Source organism: Entelurus aequoreus, linkage group LG19, assembly GCF_033978785.1.
Source record: "Entelurus aequoreus isolate RoL-2023_Sb linkage group LG19, RoL_Eaeq_v1.1, whole genome shotgun sequence".
Taxonomy (NCBI): domain Eukaryota; kingdom Metazoa; phylum Chordata; class Actinopteri; order Syngnathiformes; family Syngnathidae; genus Entelurus; species Entelurus aequoreus.
Genome location: NC_084749.1, coordinates 5647617 through 5668257, shown reverse-complemented (window position 1 = coordinate 5668257; position 20641 = coordinate 5647617). Strand labels below are relative to the sequence as shown.

The 20641-nt window shown below is 33.6% G+C and overlaps 1 protein-coding gene across 1 annotated transcript; it reads right to left on the bottom strand.

Annotated features, from left to right (window-relative positions):
• Positions 1-1766: 1766 nt before the first annotated feature.
• mibp (muscle-specific beta 1 integrin binding protein) lies at positions 1767-12517 on the bottom strand. The gene is made up of 8 exons (XM_062027741.1): positions 12306-12517; positions 11202-11292; positions 10803-10851; positions 10477-10651; positions 3573-3644; positions 3403-3509; positions 3239-3324; positions 1767-1974 (listed from the first exon to the last, which is right to left on the bottom strand). Exons 1-7 carry the CDS (start codon positions 12329-12331, stop codon positions 3239-3241), a joined length of 606 nt encoding a protein of 201 aa, XP_061883725.1. The 5' UTR covers positions 12332-12517; the 3' UTR covers positions 1767-1974.
• Positions 12518-20641: the final 8124 nt, after the last annotated feature.

Here is a 20641-nt window from a genome sequence, read left to right as displayed (position 1 = left end):
TTTTCTTGAATAAAAAAGAAAGTACAACAATATAAAAACAGTTACATAGAAACTAGTAATTAATGAAAATTTGTAAAATTAACTGTTAAACGTTAGTACTATTAGTGGACCAGCAGCACGCACAATCATGTGTGCTTACGGACTGTATCCCTTGCAGACTGTATTGATATATATTGATATATAATGTAGGAAGCAGAATATTAATAACAGAAAGAAACAACCCTTTTGTGTGAATGAGTGTAAATGGGGGAGGGAGGTTTTTTGGCTTGGTGCACTAATTGTAAGTGTATCTTGGGTTTTTTATGTGGATTTAATAAAAAAAATAAATAAATAAAAACAGATACCGATAATAAAAAAAACGATACCGATAATTTCCGATATTACATTTTAACGCATATATCGGCCGATAATATCGGCAGGCCAATATTATCGGACATCTCTACACATTATTATGCCTAATTTGGACAACCAGGTATGGTGAAGATAAGGTACTTTTTAAAAAAATGAATCAAATAAAATAAGATAAATAAATGAAAAACATTTTCTTGAATAAAAACGAAAGTAAAACAATATAAAAACAGTTACATAGAAACTAGTAATTAATGAAAATTTGTAAAATTAACTGTTAAAGGTTAGTACTATTAGTGGAGCAGCAGCACGCACAATCATGTGTGCTTACGGACTGTATCCCTTGCAGACTGTATTGATATATATTGATATATAATGTAGGAAGCAGAATATTAATAACAGAAAGAAACAACCCTTTTTTGTGAATGAGTGTAAATGGGGGAGGGAGGTTTTTTGGGTTGGTGCACTAATTGTAAGTGTATCTTGTGTTTTTTATGTGGATTTAATAAAAAAAATAAAAAAATTAAAAAAATTAAAAAAACGATACTGATAATTAAAACGATACCGATAATTTCCGATATTACATTTTAACGCATTTATCGGCAGACCGATATCGGACATCTCTAATTATTATTATTGTTATCAACGAAGGTCAAGGTCTGCACGTGCCTCGCAGCTCATATGTTGCAGACATGGTGCTAATAGTCTAAATTTTTCAATTTCCAGGAAAATTGGAATTTGGTTTGGAACTTGGGAAAGTGTTAGTTTGAATGTCCAGGATGAGTGGAATGTGTTGATGTTGGAATGCTTTGAATAGGTTGAAAAATGTGGGAATTGTGCAACTTGGAAAAATGTCCCATTCATTTCAATGGGAACTTCCTGGAAATTTTGGGGAAAAGCAGGATTTTTTTTTTTTTTTAAATGCTAAAAAATGTCAATGTTCTGAATGAGTTGTGTTGGACATTTTCAAATGGGTCAAGAAATGTTGAAGTAGTAACATTTCGAATTGAGAAATGGTATTATGAAATTCCTGGAATTTTTACAGTTCAAAAAACAACCTTGTTTTTTTTGTCCTGATTAAGAGGAATGTTTTGACGGTGGAACGGTTGAAAAAAGTGGAAGGAGTAGTCGACAGAAAAAAAGGGTGAAAAACGTGATTTCTGGGAATACCTGGAAAAATGATAGTTTGAAAAATGGCAAATTCATTTTGAATGGGGAAAAAGTTCCCGGAAAACATGGAATTCTGGGAATTATGTCAAGGGAAAGCCTGCGATTCCCGAATAGGCTGATCTGTTTGAATTTCCAGGAAAATCAAAATTTGTTTGGAACTTGGAAAAAAGTCCCGAAGAAGAATTGTGGTGTAGAAAACCATATGGAAAAAGCCATAAAGACTACAAAGATGGAACAAAAGCTTGAAGTTGCTTTCAAACATAAATACATGTCTTTATTGTTGGAAGAAAGCCAGCTGTAAATATTTCAGGGTGTATAAAGTAATGAAGCTGGAACAAAAACTGAATAAGTTAAAATTGATTCACTCTATTTACAAAAAAATATTATTAAAAAATGCCATATAAAAAAAGAATGGCTGGAAGTATTTACATGCATGCAGAGGAGTGCATCTTCATGCTGCAAGAAAACAAACACAAAGTCAGCGTGTAATCAAGATAGTGTGGCGTACTAAAGCAGACTAGCACTAGCTGTGGCCCACATACATACATCAGTGTTTCCCACACATTCATTTATTTGTGGCGGCCCGCCACGAAAGAATTACGTCCGCCACAAAAAAAATTTTTTTTTTTTTTTTAAATTTAAAAAAATAAATACATTTAAAAAATTAAATTAAAAAAAAAAAAAATAGATAAAAATTTAAATTAAAAAAAAAATAAAAAAAATTCAAATTTAAAAAAAAAAAAAAAAAAAAATTTTTTTTTTTTTTTTGGTCCTCTCCAGCTTCTCAGGCAAATCATATAGTTGATGTAGATGCCCATATCGGCTGTTCAGATTTACTTTACAAAAGAGAAGTGTAGGATACTTCTCTTGTTGCCTTATTTGTATTTGACTTTATTAAATGTATTTCTATTAGAAACACAACATGTGTATATAACAAAGGGTGCAAAGTCTGCAGGCAGTAGGAAACACATGGTTAAGTGTAGGGAGTAAAACTGATGGCAGTCTAAAGTTCAAGATTTTTGGAGCTCTTTGTTCAGTGGATCAGATGTTTGATGAAGCTCTGCGTCTATCTACCACCACTACTGTTTTCTGTTTATTTGTTACTGACTGTGGTAGGACACCTCTGCCTCTGTTTCACTTTATGTTGCTGGTAAATAATATGCTTGTAGTAGTAGGCTAAAGTTAAATTATTTAATATGCACTAATTAAAGGGGCAGAGCTTTAAGAGACATTTTAGCTTTTATATTTTATAAGATATATTTTTTGTAAGAACCACAATTAATAAATATATTTCAGTGAATAACTTATTGTTCAAATCTGTATATAAATATGTACATAAAGTGTTGTAATTATATTGTAAAATGGATGGATGGATGTCCGTTTAAAACAAAACTGTTATTATTAATAAGTATACATTTTTTGAGCCTTTTTAGAAAAAATCATATCATTGTAGTAAATTATGCAAATTACTCGATTATGTCATGGTGACCACGCCCATAGCCACGCCCCCACCGCCACAGGTATCTTGGCAGTTTATGGGAAACACTCATACATACATACATACATACATATAAATAAATAAATAAAGGAGCGTTTGTTTGCTGATACCAACCAATATTAGGATTTGATCAGACACCCCTAATTAGGGCATTTAGAGTAGTAATCAACAGCCTTTAGGGCTAATTCTCCCACTTCTGTAAATATATGGTTGTGTTCTCACCTATAAGCGATTAAGAAGCTTGTTCTGAATGTCTTCATGAACGCGGTTGTGGATGTCTTCTTTAGATTTTAATCCATCCAGGTACTCTGTGATGTGATACACGTGAAAGAAAAATTAGCCATTGCGGCGACCCAATGAGACCAAGGTGTCCTAGTAGTGTTTACCAATGTGCAGGCCGCTGTCCTCCATCTCACCGCGGTGCTTGAGGTACATTGGCCAGACGTGGCCGTCAAACATGCCGGGGGGGTCGGGGACGGTGTATTGTCTCGTGCTGCGAACGCCAACGTTGGTCACACACGGGAACACATGAGAGGTAAACAAGTCATCTTCTCACCTCCTCCTCCTCTTGCACTCTTCATAGGGGATGCTGATGTAATAGCACTTGTCAAACACCTCCAGCAGCGGTCTAGAGATGTGTAAAAAACGTGTTAAGAGACATTTGACGTATTCAAAGCCACGTGCGCTCTTTATCTTGCCATTCATATTAAAAAAGGCACCAGGGGCCCCTTTCAGTAGAATTTGTTATCTCCAACTGCAGCGTACAGCAATGTAGTGCTGACGTCAAACAAGCATGTGACACTCGGAGGATGACACACCCGTTTTCTACACAAGCTTACACCCTTCAACAGCCTCGTGACACTGCTTTTCTAATTATATTCCCAAATAATGTCTGTCCAGTATTGTATACTTCATCTAATACACAGGTGTCAACATCATTTTGTGGGGGAACACATATAAGAGTAACATAAAGGCATTGTATCAACTACAGAAAAGAGCTATAAGGATTATTCATAAATTAGATTACTTAGAACACACTAACATATTATTCATTAATTCAGGTTTATTGAAATGACAGGAGCTAGTAAAGTTACAGACATTATGTGTCATGTTTAAGGCTAAAAGCAAAACATTACCAGCAAATTTACAAAAAATGTTTGTCATCACTTGTGAGAATGAAGAGCATAGAAGAAAAGGTCATTTCCAACATCAGTATTCAAGGACAACTTTCAAACAAATGTGTATATCAGTGGTGGGGGTTACACTATGGAATTCTCTTTATAATGAGATAAAAGATTGTAAAAATATATTCCAATTGAAAAAAATATATAAAGACAGAACAATAAAATCATATGGACAGCCATAAGTGTTTACATTTTGCTTTATATTTATTAATTTACTTGTTTTTTGCCTGGTTTTGTATTTGTTTTGTATCATCCTGTGAGGTGTATATTACTTCTTTTGTTTTTTTGTTCGGTTTGTACTTCATGAAGTTTTGCACTTGTGTTTTTTTTGTTTTGTTTTCGTTATATTTGGATGTAATTGTTGGTTCACATATCATTAAGTAAGACTATGTATTATGTGAAGGGGGCAGGAAAATATAAGATTTTTCTTCATCCTGCTCCTTCTCAGGCATTGCTGTGTAACTGAATAATTGTGTTATAATTGTCTATCAAAGATGCACATCAATGAAGGAGATAAATAAAAATGATGATGATGATTTTATCTGGCCCACAAACACCTGGAAATTATGTGTGTCAATAAAGTACTAATATTTTCTCACTAAATGGAATGGATTTTTGTCATTTTGACAGAAACAAATATATATGTACTGCTTGAAATTGCATACCTTTTCAACTTCAATAATATCCAACATTGCAACGAATATAACAGTATATTATTATACTTTCCAAACATGTTTTGTCTAAATACAGGCATGTGATTTGACCACAATGAAAAAGACTGAAAAAATTTCCGGGGGTCTGGGGGACGAAGGCCCCCAGCCAGGTCCAGGGGGGACAAGGAGGGCAACGCCCCCCGAAGCTCCTGGTTTTTCACCAATTTAACATGCTAAAATCAACAAAGACAAAATAGGATATAAATTTATGAAAATAATTAAACATGTTTAGTATTGTTTACTCATATTTGAAAATAGGAAATAATAATAATGTGAGGACACTGACATATTGCATGAAACAAGTGTGAAAATATTTACCTTCAAGATTGTTACACCACTGACAATAGTTTCAAGAGACTAAATAAGAACTTAATATTACAAAATAGTATTATATGCAAATGTATTTCAAATAAATTGTTAACTGGAGTCAATAATGCGACTCTTTGAATTTCTGTCATTTCATATTATATTTTCACGTGGCTTTTTATTTTTAGAAAAACCCATTTATATTTCGAAAAGCAATAATTGGTTAATATTTAAAACAAACATGCGTATTTCGCAAGCAAATATTTTTTAGCTTACCTCATTATTAACAACCCTGTCTGCAACTGAAGTGGGTTGTGGGTGGATCTTTCCTCTCCATGTCACTTTCGGTTGACATCCAAAAGTACCAGCTAGTGAAAAGTTTGTTTTCCTTGCTTCAAGTTGTTTCATATGTTTTTGGCGTTTCGCATGTACTTCCAAAGCCTTGAAACCTCGTGATCCATAGTCAATATTATCATGACACCACGTGCACAAAACCTTTCCGGGACGAGCGATTTTCCGAATAAAATCACCGAACAAAGTCGTAACTTCCTTCTTCCCAACAGTATCAGTGATTTCCCTTTCCATCCAGTCCCATCGGAACTTATTTTTGACATGTTTATCAATTTCTTTTACTCGTAAAGCGTCCTTTCTCTCGAGAACCGACATCGTTTACATATGGAAAATGGCGGTAAAAACCATTATGAATGATGACGTTATTAACGTCATCATTCATAACAGATGTCCTGATTGGTCACAAGGAACATATCGACCAATCAACTACGGCGTAATATAAACTACGTCTCGAATCTTGATTTAGGGTCGGGAAAAAAAACGGAAAAACGGGAGATCTTTTTTTTTTTCCCCCGAGATTAAAAAAGACGGAATTCCGACTTTAGACGGAAAAATCACATGCCTGTAAATAAAAATAAATACTTAAATATCTGCTTGACTTGTGATTTTACAGCAAACTACACATCAAATTAATAAAAATGACAATACATGTTACGTTGTTCTTTACAGCATTTTACTATAAATTGAAAAAAACAAAAACATTTTTGCGTTAAAATTCTTTTGACTGAGCTACCATATTTCTACTGTAAAATCTTGTTTTTAACGGTGTATTACTGTAAATGGAAAAACCATACATTTGTTTTTACGCCAGAATAAAAAAAAGGAACTTTTACCATTTTTCCATTAATAAAATGTTGTAAAAACCAAAACACAAAAATTCTGGCAACTAAGCTGCCAGCTTTTTTTTGTAAAACCCCTCCCCAGAAAACAGTGGTACCATTTTCCATGTACTGTAAAATAATTTTTTTTTAAAACACTATTTTACAGTAAAATGTTTAAGTTTTTATTGTAAAATCAACAGTCTACTTCAGGGGTGTGCAATTGATTTTTACCGGGGGCCGCATGAGCAACCTGAGCACTGCTGGAGGGCCACATCGACAATATTTCAATTAAATTTTGCTCAATATTATTTTTGATAAATACCGTAAGATAAATAATATTAATAATAATAATAATAATAATAATAGTAATACTTCAACATAGTGTGTGTAACAGCATTCCATGACTAATATAAATAAATTAACATGAATAATAAATGACAGTAAAATAAGCACACGTATGACTGAGGAGTCATAGTGTAACTTTGTGTGGTGTTTGAGTTGTCCGACTTTTTGTGTGGCCATAAACGCACCAGTGGTTTAGTGCTATGCGTGTTGGTGACAGATGACAAGTTGGTTTGTACGGCAGAAAATGACTAGTTTTTCCAGATAGAAGTGTTTTACTCATGTTTTTGGTGTGGTTATGGCCCAATATAAACAGTTTTGCTCAATAAAGTGATGGATATAATTCCTGTCCTCGAAGCATCTCGATAGACGTTACAATAATTGAACGGTGTTCAATTGAACGGTGTTGACGAACACCGTTAGGGCCGCTTGTTGTCACTGTCACTCAAAGTTGCATTGCAAAATTACATAGAATAAATATGTTTATTTTGTTTAGAATTCAGATGGGATTTGATTTGGTGCGCGGCATATATTTGCTGCGCGCAGAGGACGTTTGAGCAGTGCGCAATTGCGCAGGCACGCACCTTAGAGGGAACGTTGCTCTGCAGTCCATGTCTTGTTGAAAACACGCCATTCTTCATCAACTTTTCTCTTTTTAGCGTCTCGGGTGTAAAGCGTGCATCACTTGTCGCTGCATGTGCACCTTCACTCGCAGGTTACACACGGACACACGCCCATAAATAATACTTTTCAAAATAAAAGCAGCACAGTTGTATTGCGCGCACGACATAGATGTTTTTTCAACTTTATTTTGTAATTTGTTATTGCAGCTGTTCACATTCACTCACAATCACGCACACGCATACGTCTACACGGAAGTAATACAAATAACGATTTTCAAAACAAAAGCAGCACCGTTGTATTGCACACTCGACATAGATACTTTTTAAAATTTATTTTGTAATTTATAATTGGCCTCACGCGGGCCGGACAGGGACGCACAAAGGGCCGGATGTGGCCCGCGGGCCGCAGAATGCCCAGGTCTGGTCTACTTAAATTAATGTATATAATTAATAATGAAATCCAGAGGCAAACTCATACATTATTGGCCGTTGCAAGCGGCCCTCTGATGGCAGCCATAACTGCCATGTGGCCCTCAATGAAAACCAGTTTGACATCCCTGATCTAATAACACCACACCTCAAATAGACACCTACTTTTCTCTCGCACCATGAGGAAAAAAATACACTAAATACCATTATGTTTTATTAAATCCTTCCTTTAATAAATGCCTTAACCCTAACAAAGGCTTGGTACTTCCTGCTGATCAGTAAACAAACACTATTACATTACAAGTTGAAATATAGTATTTATATAGTAAAAAAGCAAATTTTTGGCCCAAATCCAGCAGCTAATTTTTTTTAATGGCCCACACTCAAAAAATACTATTACAAAATAAACATAAAAAATTAAAACAACATTTACAGGTGAAAAGTAACGAGAAAAAAATTGCAATGTCGACTAATAACACGAAGCTGCCATATAAAGTTGTTTACTTTAAAAAGACATTGCTCAAAAAATATTTAATCAAAATTGACACGGTTATGAATTATTGACCTATTAAAGACTGCAATTACTTCACATCAAATAGTACACTTTGAAATATTTTTTTGGGGAAACTATTGCATATTTTGTGTGTTTTCCATTAAAAAAAAACTATGTTTTCTTTGACAATAATGGTGTATGACAAAAAATAATATATATATATATATATTTTTTTAAATATAATCAATGGATAAATCTGAAGTTGAATTTAGGCGTTGAAAGTACAGTATTTATTTTTTTAAAGAAAAAAAAAAAAAAAAGACGCATTTGACATTTTTATGAGTGGGGCCCTTTGGATCCCACAGAATTTTTGTGGAATATTTTTTTTTTATACTGAAAATCAATGTTATGAATTATTGGCCCATTTAAGGCTCCAATTACTTCACATCAAATATTCCCCCTAAAAAAAATTTGATGAAAAATGTCACATATTTTGTGTTTTTTAGCCATAAAAAACAGGATTTTCTTAAATATTTGTTCTTACTTTATATCGACATACAGATCTGAAGTTGATCTAGAGATTTTAGGGTAACAAAAAAAAAAAAGTATGACTTATTTTTAACATTTTCATGACAGACACTTCTGGGTAACAGGGACTAAATTTGACGGGAGCCCTAAAAAAAGGTTTAAAAAAATCTAATCGTATTTACAAGGTTTGTTGTGCTCTAGCTGCTATCTAGTCTGCACTTTGTGCTATTATTATTATTGGCTTTTATCTAGTTTGCACTTTGTATTATTACGATTATCATTATCGACTCATTCTATTTTTTATTTTCCTATTTTAATGATGTTGGATCTGTGTTGTTGTTGTTGGGGACAAGTGTTGTAAATTAGCTTTGGCTACAAACACTATGATGCATACATTGGATAACTGTTTCAGATGTCTATGTTTTTGTATCTGTCCCTATTTCAAATAAACCTCTATAATAACATTAATAATAAACAATATTCGATGGAAATTAATATTACCTACTTTGCAGAATAAATTATCAGCAATAAACGAGGGTTTACTGTACATTACAGTGCTTTACAAATAAAATGTCTAAGGAGCACTAATCTTTAGATTTTAATTCAATTAGATTTTAATACAATTAAATACTTTGGAGTGAGATAAACCTTTGACAAAATAAAATGAATACTAATTGACAAAACACCTCTTTTATGGCAGCTGTCGCAACGTTCTTAAAGCAACCGCAGCACATACATATACGACATCTCCCTTTTTTAACTTTCGTTTTTCTTTCCTTGTAAACAAAACAAAATCACACTTTATATGTGTTGTCTGTCTAATTATAAATAATGCAGACGAGGCGTGTTGGCTGAGTTCTTGACGTTTACTTTCACAGCGTGCTTATAACCTCATTCTTAGCTGCCGGGTGACGATATGCAACAACACTTTTCGGGACTACCGCGCATGCTCGTCACTCCCGTTGCATGCTGGGTAGTGTAGTTGTTATATTCCCTAGCTCATAACATCTTTCCCCCTATAAAGAAATAATGTTAACTCAAAGTGTATTTCTTTTTTTAGCTTTAACTTTTCATTTTTTTAGCATTGTATCCACATTTGCAAAGAACTTTTCTCTTCATAGAATTGTCTTTCAATAAAGAAATAAAGTGCAAAAATGTCAAAGCATCATAACAAACAGTTATGTTCCAATAGCAGCAGAAGTGCACTTTTTGGAGAGCTGTGTTATTTTCAGTTTTGTGCCCAAATGACTGATTTTATTTAACACTATATTATTATTTATACACCTATAGTGATCACAGAGACAGGTTGTTTTTGTGTTACTGTATATATTTGTTTCTCTGAAAAATCCCACTTAATATACTTTGGGTAACAACAGTCAATATTTATTTTTTTTATTTTTTTAGGGGGGTAACAGTCAATATTTATTTATTTATTAGATTAAATTGTTTTCTTATATAATAATAGTGAGCTTTTGTTAAACCAAATATTGTGGGGGTTTTTTCCATATACAACAACCTAGCTGGACTCCATAAGAGAATCGATAAGGAATCGGTTCGATAAGAGGATTCGATAGTAGGCTCGAACTCGATAATTTCTTATCAAACATAATCTCTAGTAGGAACACTGAATGATTCATTATCGAAATACCTCCAAAAAAAAAGCAACTTACGTGTAGTTATAGAGCAGGAAGCCCTCCACAATGAGGATGTGGGTCTGCTCGTCTGGGTCGGCCACATCAGAGGAAGAAGACAACGTGACGCCGTGGGAATGAGCGAACTTCACTGGGTTTTCCATCCAGCCTTTGACGGTGCTGGTCATGGCCTCCATATCCAAAGATGTGATCACTGCGGACAACAACGGAGAAGCAGAAACAGCACGACATTAGACAATACGCCATAAAAAAGTGGAATAAGGGTAATTGTTTGGACTGTCCAAATGACTGCATAGGTTTAGTGGTTTAACAATACGGGTTGGTAGTCTCCAGTGAAGTCTTACCATCCCATTGTTTAAAGCCGTCGTCCCCGACTTCTATCTGATCGGGTTTCTGAAATAACAGTCACCAATAAAACACTGCAGCAACCCCACACTTGAAGACCCCATTGCCATGCAAGAGTACGACAAGGCACAGGCACCAAATAAAACAAACATGTACTAAACAGGATGTGAGTGCTATTGGCGATAAAATACTAAAAGATAAGGCACATCGATATCCCATAGTGAGAGGAGGATGTGTGGTTCATGTATTACCGGCAAGTACAGAATGAATGGATTCAGCAATAGCGACGAGTACAACAGATGCAATTAGATAAGCACGAGCAGGTTCATTATTTACGTGCATGCAGAAAAAGGCGAAACACACTTGACACTAGTTCTGGATCCACTCTTCGGACTCACCTTGTAGAAGTCATCCTGGTGCACCACACAGCAGTTGTGCAAAGTCTTGGCCAACTTCTCTGCCAAGGTGGTCTTGCCACCATTAGTGACACTGTAAATTAAGAAAAAGTCATAATAATATGAAATCCATCAAATGTAATTAATACTAGGGCTGCAACTAACAACTCATTTGATCATCGATTAATCTGTCGATTATTACTTCGATTAATATTCGGATAAAAGAGACACTATTTCTATCCTTTCCAGTATTTTATTGAAAAACTGGCACCATACTTATTTTGATTATTGTTCCTCAGTGGTTTGTAAATGTTGCAGTTTATAAAAAAAATATTAAAAAAATATATGTATATATATAAAAAAAACTCTAACCAGCTCAGTGGCCTAGTGGTTAGAGTGTCCGCCCTGAGATGGGTAGGTTGTGAGTTCAAACCCCTTCCTAACAGGTATTTACATTATCATTCCTGGTTATTACCCTGTAAAGACTGTGATGGTTAGATACAAGAAGGACATTGATGTTACCTGCACCTTATGTAATGTAACATGCATCCAGAGACTGTTTACCACCTGTTTTGGACTTGTGAAAGCACTCCATCACTATGGCAGGGCATCTGTCGCTTCATCCTGGACAATATTCATGACAAATTTGTGCTTTGTTTTAAAGATGTGATATTTGGTTTTACACTATATGAACAAAAATTTGAAGAGGAATTTGACCTTTGCAACCTCATTATACTATTGGCTAAGTTTTATATTCATAAATGTAAGTTTCTCAATACCCGACCTGTCTTTTGTGCCTTTAAAAAAAGAGTTAGAATTGTACATTAAGACACGCTCTACCTCTAGCAACCAGAAAGCTGTGAAGACGATTATGCTGTGTTCCAAATTTGAGTTGTTTACTGAAATTGAGTGAGCCTATGGCTTTGCACTTTGTTTATATTATATATATGTTTTTTTGCATTCTATTTTAGTTACTTTGAATTTATAACCCCCTGGCGCTGCTTTGTATTCGTTTTGTACTGTTTTGTACTACTTTTGTACTTATTTGATTGTTGAAATGTATAAATAAAACTTAAAAAAAAAAAAAAAAAATTTACTATCACTTACCCGCCAATTCCGATTACGTATTTCATCTTCGTCTCTTGTCGTGTGTCTGAGGTCCTTTGTTCTCTCCAAGCGAGAATATTGTTATATCCCAAAAATGGAAATAAAAGTGTAGGAGTACAACACCAGTTGCTCGTTGAAACTTCCTGTTGCTTCTGTCTGGTCAGGCGCGGGCCGCCACCGTTTATATGGACCCCGCAGGCTGTGACGTCATAGCCGATGGAGCGTTCGCATGCTCGGGTGTGCTCGTCAACTCGTGCTTTATTTTCCGAACGTGCTTGGCGGCGAGCCAATCAGCTGCCGCGGCGCTTCTGTAGTTTTCCGCTCCAACTGCTTGGGCGATACTGCATGTACTTGTAACGATTTGATATCGACTGGAATTTTTTATTTTTTTTCATGAATGATTTTGCCTTTTTTTTCTTTTAATCATAAGTATAATCAGACTAAAACACAAAACAAATATTGATTACATTTGTGAACAATTTAAAAATAAGTATATTATACAAGTATATATATATATATATATATATATATATATATATATATATATATATATATATATATATATATATATATATATATATATATATATATATATATATATATATATATATATATATATATATATATATATTTGTGTGTGTGGTTACATTGTTTACATTGTTGAATTTACATATTGTTATGTTGTTTTAAGGGCAAAAGCCAAATGATTTGAATAAGAGCCATTAGTCGTTTTTTGCTTTTGTTTACTTGTTTTGCATTTGTGCATATTGTTGAATTTATTTTTCTCAAAAATGGCGTGAATAAAAGAAAATGTTTAATTATTTTACTGATATTTTTCTGAATGTATTATAGGTATTATATTATACATATTATTAATATTATATAATTTTTATTTATTTATTAAGTACATATATTATAAATACATATATTATAAATAACTATAAGACTATCAGTAAAACATTTAAACTATTCCTTCTATTAACGCAATTATTTGTATATTTATTTATAATATATACAATATATCCATATTATTATTTGTATATTCATTTATAAAATATAATATATATATTATAAATAAATATAGGAATATTTGCATTAATAAAAGGAATAGTTTAATAATTTTATTCATATTATATTATATGTATTTAAAATATATATACATATATATTATACATAAATATAACACTATCAGTAAAAAGTATGAAACTATTCCTTTTATTACACACAATTATTTATAATATATATATATGTACATATATACATCATAAATAAATATAATACTATCAGTAAAAATTAAATAAATTCAACAAAATGCACAAATGCAAAATAAGTAAACAAAAGCAAAAATGACTAATGGCTCTTATTCAAATTCTTTGGCTTTTGCCTTTAACTCAATATAAACATGTGTAAATCCAAACATATCAACAAAAAATACATTTGTGAAAATAAACATAGAGTAAAAGACAGCTGAAAATATCACTAATATCCATAAAAGTAAAATATTAAAAGTGTATATATTTTATATAATATTATACATATTTTATCATATTTATTACATAATATTATTTAATGTTAAAACAGTATAACATCCTCCGATAAAAACTAGCATCCATTCGACAGTGACACCACCCTTGGTATCGACACGATCCAGCCACCTGCTCTACATCCTGCTATGTTCACCACAGCGCGGACAATTGCCGATGTCGATATCGCGGCGTTTTTACGCGTCACCTTTGCGCAGACTGTCGCGTCCTGACTGTGCCGTTTGTATATAATATAATATAAGTTCCCCACACACCTGAAACACCTAACAAATTGCAATAATTGTGGTTTTCTGGCAAAAGATTTGTGTTTGGTGCAGGGCTGGCCCGTGGCATAGGCCGTATAGGCAAATGCTAAGGGCGCCGTCCATCAGGGGGCGCCACGCCAGTGCCACAAATGTTGGAGGGGAAAAAAAAAAAAAAAAAAGTTGGTTCTATTATTTCTAAATACAAAAAATAATCCCACGTTAATTAAAATGCAAAGTAAAGCCTATTTAATAGAAATATTATTTGTTACAACATTACGCCCCCCCTCCCCCGCACGGTGCGCCCCCTCCCTTCCCGTATCATGACTCTTTTCGGACGTCACCACATCAAAAAATCAACACAAGATGTCAAAACGGCCAAAACTGTCAGGTGCCCAGGGAAGAAAAAATAGAAAAGAAGAGGAGGAGAAACGAGAAAAAGACAGAGGTAGCAGGTAGGTAACGTTAGCCTACATGAAATTATTTGTCTGTTACAGAATGTGATAGTAACCTGGCTTTTTAGCATTAAGCTAATGTTACATGATTCGGCAATTGCTTATCAATAAATAGCTAGTTCTGTTTTAACGTCGGGTTAATATTGTGGAGGGGGCTAAATTGTTATGGAAAATAATAATGTAACGTTAGGTAATTACAGTACTCCCACCTTACATTCCTCAGGGACATTTGTGTTAGATCTTTTAAGCAGGTGTTTTTTTGTTTACATTGTTATTGCCTTCTGGTTAGCTAATGTTTGCCCTGCAGGTAATTGTCACTTTTCCATCCCTTTATATATTAGGTATAGTTGTAAGCCTAGTTGTTAAAGTGCACATCATTAATGTTAATTAAGCAATATCACATGAGAGGGAATGCTGTTTTTTAATTTGAGCACTGCTGTGATTCGGTTAAAGATAATCATAACATAACATTCTCATATAATATGTAAATTTGCTTTCTTTAAGTAAAAAAAAAGGTCAAAGACAAAGCTATTCGGTTTCTTGTGAGTATATACACTTCACTGCCGACCTAAAATATTGCCTAGGGTGCCAGATTGGTTAGGGCCAGGCCTGGTTTGGTGAACATTGACTGATGACATCCAGTATGTAGTTTGGCAATGGAAGACTGCAGTATTTTGTTGTATACCTTTTTAATATATGCATTCATTTACTCACTGTATTCATGACAGGTTCTGAGCAAGTGTTTTATAAATTGTAATAGGGTTGCAAAATTCCGGGAATATTCAAGGTTGGAAACTTTCCATGGGAATTAACGGGAATTAATGGGAAATGAATGGGAATAAACATTGAATGCAACATGCTAGATCTTGCAGCATGATTATTAGCTAAAACAACCTGATTTAATGCAAAGTGAAACACAAAATAGATTTTTGGAGGAGATGTTAGTTTTATTCAGTTTTATTCACAAGGCAGATGCAAGACTTTGAACAGTATATGACCACTTTTACTATGCAGCAAACAATTATAACAAATTATTTGACTTTATTGTGCTTTTTGTTTACTTGAGTTCATGTTTCTCTGCAAAACGTCTGCTGGCTTTTGGCTACACGATGTAGCTGTGGTTATTAATAAAGACCTTTTCTCATATTTGTACAACTTCCATGACTTCTTCTAATGCACAGCAGCTTGTGGAAACACTTAATCAATGACTAACATTGACATGAGATGATTGGAAGTGGAATAGAATTATGCAAGTGGAATAAAACATATTCATTTGTACCCTTTTAATCTTCCAGCTATTATAACAATAATTCATATAGGGATGGAAAACATTTTCTTCAAATGAAAGAATGTCACTTTTTTCAACCTTTATCATTATAAAATTACATAAAATAAAATATCAATATTTTAATTTAAATATCACAAAAAATATATATTTAAAAAAATAAATATTATAAATTTAGTTGACTACATACACAATATGGACCAATTTATTGTACTCCAATTTTAGTCAAATTTTTCGGAATAAATATTCTAATTTTCAAGAAACTACATAACACACAGAGGCCAAAAGATATTTCCCAGGGGACTTTTTGGGATAAAGTTAAATATAATGGAGACAATTTTTTGGGAGTCTAAATTTTCTAATCTGATTTTTATTATTTAGAATTGACAACGCTAGTGTGATTGATTTTTGATGGTCAATTCAAGCCAAACATTTTTTTTCCCTATGTTTTAAGTCAATTGTATCAATTAATATTCTTTATTATCCAAATTAAGGCCATTTTTTTCTTTTGTAGAATTTTTAAATAGCAAATAATTGTTTTTCTTGTGGCTGCAGTGTGGCCCAAATCTTCCTTTGACTAAAAAATACATTTAATTAAATTAAATAAAAAAATAAACCGAAAAAAAAATAATTAATAAATATTAAAAAAAAAATATATATATATATATATATATATATATATATATATATATATATATATATATATATATATATATATATATATATATATATAATTAAAATAAAAATTAAAAATAAAATAAAAATAAAAAATAAAATAAAATAAAATAAAACAAAATAAAATAAAATAAAATAAAATTAATTCAATTTAATTTAAAAAAGAAGATTGCCACATGGCAACAAAAAACAAGTTGTGGGCTTCAACAACGCACCAGGCCCCACTTTGTACAACTTTGCATAAGAGAGAAGCAGAAATTGATAGTAACTTAACTGAGTAAATAGAGTATAATAATATATGAAGCAACATGTGTCCCCTCAAAGCCACTAGAGACTTAAGTGTTAAAAGTAAAACTTATTATTAAAAAAACTTAGTATAACTTATTTTGAAGACTTTTATGAGTGGGACCCTTTTGGGTCCCCAAGAATTTTAATGAGATTAAAAAAAAACATAAAAAAACCCAAAAAACATTCAAATCAATGTTGTTATGAATTATTGACATATTCAAAGCTCCAATTACTTCACATCAAATACTCCACTTTGAATGATCTAGCACAGGGGTGTCAAACTCAAATACAGAGTGGGCCAAAACGTAAAACTGAACAAAGGTTGAACAAATTAACCTTTTGATAGGGACCCAAACAAGTTTTGCATTGAATATTGAACAAGCAAGGCTTATATAACTTTATAGTGACATGCAAAATCCAGTTTCAAATAATAATAATAATAATTAAAAAATATCAATGGCATGTCAAATACAATTTAAATAAAAATTGAATGGCTCTTTTCTATTTGCAGCCTTCTGAGGTAAATATCAACATTAACTTTTTCCACAGGCTAATACATTTGAAAATAAAATAACAATGAATAAAACAACCATTCAGGACTTTAAACTGCTCAGTTTGCAACACACTGATCTAATCTGATGTGCCCAAGCCAGATACCTGCCATCTTTTCTGGGATGCTAGTTCATTAATGTCGGGGCTCAGGCTTTGAGCTGAGGCAACCTTCATTATCCAACCAAGGTGTTCATCAGTCATTATATCTCGTAGTCCACAGTCTTGGGGGCGTGCCTTAAAGGCACTGCCTTTAACGTCCTCTACGAGCTGTCGTCACGTCCACTTTTCATCCATTCTAACAACGTGCCGGCCCAGTCACAAGATATGAGCGGCACATATTATGTGACTGGGCCATTGACCAAATGTCAATGGTCAAATCAACGTCAGAAGCCAACATTGGTCAACAAGCATGTTGTTTCCGCGTTAGGTTTGATTGAGTTGCTCCACGTCAGGACCTCATTCAACGTTGTTTTAATGTCTCGTGCCTGCTGGGTCAGGGGAAGGCGCAGCAGCTTGAGAAAGTAAAGAAAAACTATACTGCCGAGCTCATTTCCGTTAAAGGCCAAGTTAATTAGAGACGGCGTGGCGCGGTTGGGAGAGTGACCGTGCCAGCAACCTGAGGGTTCTTGGTTCGATCCCCAGCTTCTACCAACCTAGTCACGTCCGTTGTGTCCTTGAGCAAGACACTTCACCCTTGATTGATTGATTGATTGATTGATTGAAACTTTTATTAGTAGATTGCACAGTACAGTACATATTCCGTACAATTGACCACTAAATGGTAACACCCCAATAAGTTTTTCAACTTGTTTAAGTCGGGGTCCACGTTAATCAATTCATGGGTCCTGATGGGTTGTGGTTAGCGCCTTGCATGGCAGCTCCCGCCATCAGTGTGTGAATGTGTGTGTGAATGGGTGAATGTGGAAATAGTGCCAAAGCGCTTTGAGTACCTTGAAGGTAGAAAAGTGCTATGCAAGTATTTACCATTTAATTGGTTTGAGTTAATCGATGATTAAATTAACCTCTTAAGGCCCAAGCTGTTTGTTTACATGCTTTTTTTTTTATTTCTCTTTGCTATTTGGGCTTATTGGACCCTAATTAGAATAAAAACTAAGAATCATCTTTTGATATGATGTACTTAGTCCATAAGTACACAAATGTGTACTTCATGTTTAGTGACATGCTAATTCTTATTTTCACACTTTTTTCCCCTAAATTCCACTGTATGTTATACTCTTCTGACACCACCAGATGGCAGTATAAGTGTCCACATAAGCGGCCATAAGACCCCAATTCAGTAGTGTACACAATTTTGTAAATAAGAGCTAAAAGGTGCTGTCCACGCATGTGGCCACTAAGCCACTAAACTTTTTCCACTGAGGGCCGCACACGGAAAAATTAAAGCATGCGGGGGCCATTTTGATATTTTTCATTTTCAAACCATAACAAAATATATGGATTTTGTTTGTTTTTTTACCTTTAGGGCTCTCGGGGACCATAAAGGGTCTAAGTCATTAAAATGTTAAAACAAGTCAAAATATTATTTTTTTAAATTTATTTAACGCTTACAGTAAATCTCTACATTATATCAACTTCAGGTTGATATAAAGTTTAAAAAAACAAAAAGGTTTTATGCCTTTTCTGTCAAAGACAACTTAGTTTTTTATAATAAAAGTGAAATATGCAGTATTTCCCCCACATTCAGAAAGCAATGTTTGATGTGAAGTCATTAGAGCCTTAAAAAGATCAATAATGCAGGAAACCATTGATTTTAATTCATTATTATGTTTGAGTAATCACAGTGAAAAGATACATAAAATCTCATTAAACATATTTGGGATCCAAAAGGTGCCCCATTCATAAAGTGATAAATTGTTATTCGTTTTTTTTTTACTTTCAACACTTACACTACTGTTCAAAAGTTTGGGGTCACATTAAAATGTCCTTATTTTTCAATGAAGATAACTTTAAACTAGTCTTAACTTGAAAGAAATACACTCTATACATTGCTAATGTGGTAAATGACTATTCTAGCTGCAAATGTCTGCTTTTTGGTGCAATATCTACATAGGTGTATAGAGGCCCATTTCCAGCAACTATCACTCCAGTGTTCTAATGGTACAATGTGTTTGCTCATTGGCTCAGAAGGCTAATTGATGATTAGAAAAGCCTTGTGCAATCATGTTCACACATCTGAAAACACTTTAGCTCGTTACAGAAGCTACAAAACTGACCTTCCTTTGAGCGGGTTGAGTTTCTGGAGCATCACATTTGTGGGGTCAATTAAATGCTCAAAATGGCCAGAAAAAGAGAACTTTCATCTGAAACTCAACAGTCTATTCTTGTTCTTAGAAATGAAGGCTATTCCATAAAATTGTTTGGGTGACCCCAAACTTTTGAACGGTAGTGTAAGTTACGAGATCAACTTCAGATATATCTGTCCATTTTACCTTTGAACTATTATTTTGTTTGTTTTATGCTCTTTTGTCAAAGAAAATGTTGATGTTTTTGTATGGCAACCACACAATATATGCAATATTTTCCACATAAAACATTTTAAAGTGAAATATTTGAAATAATTGAAGCCTTGAATAGGTCAATAATTCTTATCTTATTAATCATTGATTTTTTTTTATTTTTTTTTTAGCAATGGCAAAAAAAGAAAAATAAAGATAGACAAAAGAAGAAAAAAAAAGCCTGCAAGGCAGTTTTGTGTCAACATTGCAACTTTTCTAGTCAGATTTCACCTCATTCCACCTTTTTTTGAATGTTTATTTTTTATTTTTGCAACAGCATTTCCAGAATGTGTGGCGAGCCGGTTAGGGATGATACTCAAAACCGGTTTTCCCCAGTTGTTTGATAAGAAAAGAACCGAGTCCTCGGACTCGAATCCCTTTTTGAGAACCGGTACCCGTTATCGAGACCACTATAGTAAAGAAAAAGAGTGGAATCCCGTCCCGACCAGAAATGCTCCGTGGGACATCACAAGAAATGACGTCACGTAGCTCAGTCATTAGGCGCAGATAGCGAAAGCAGGAACAAAATGGACGGGAAAAAGCGCTCCAAGGTGTAATAAAGTTCGAAACAAAAGCTATAATCCATCGAATAACTTTACTGAGAGATTTGAGCAGGGTAAAACACATGACCAACACTTTTACGACCAACCGGAAACATAGCAACCAGGCTAGCAACGCACCTCCTTTACGGCAGTTGTCGCAACGTTCTTAAAACAACCGCAGCACATACATATATATACAACACATCTCCCTTTTTGAACTTTTGTTTTTCTTTCCTT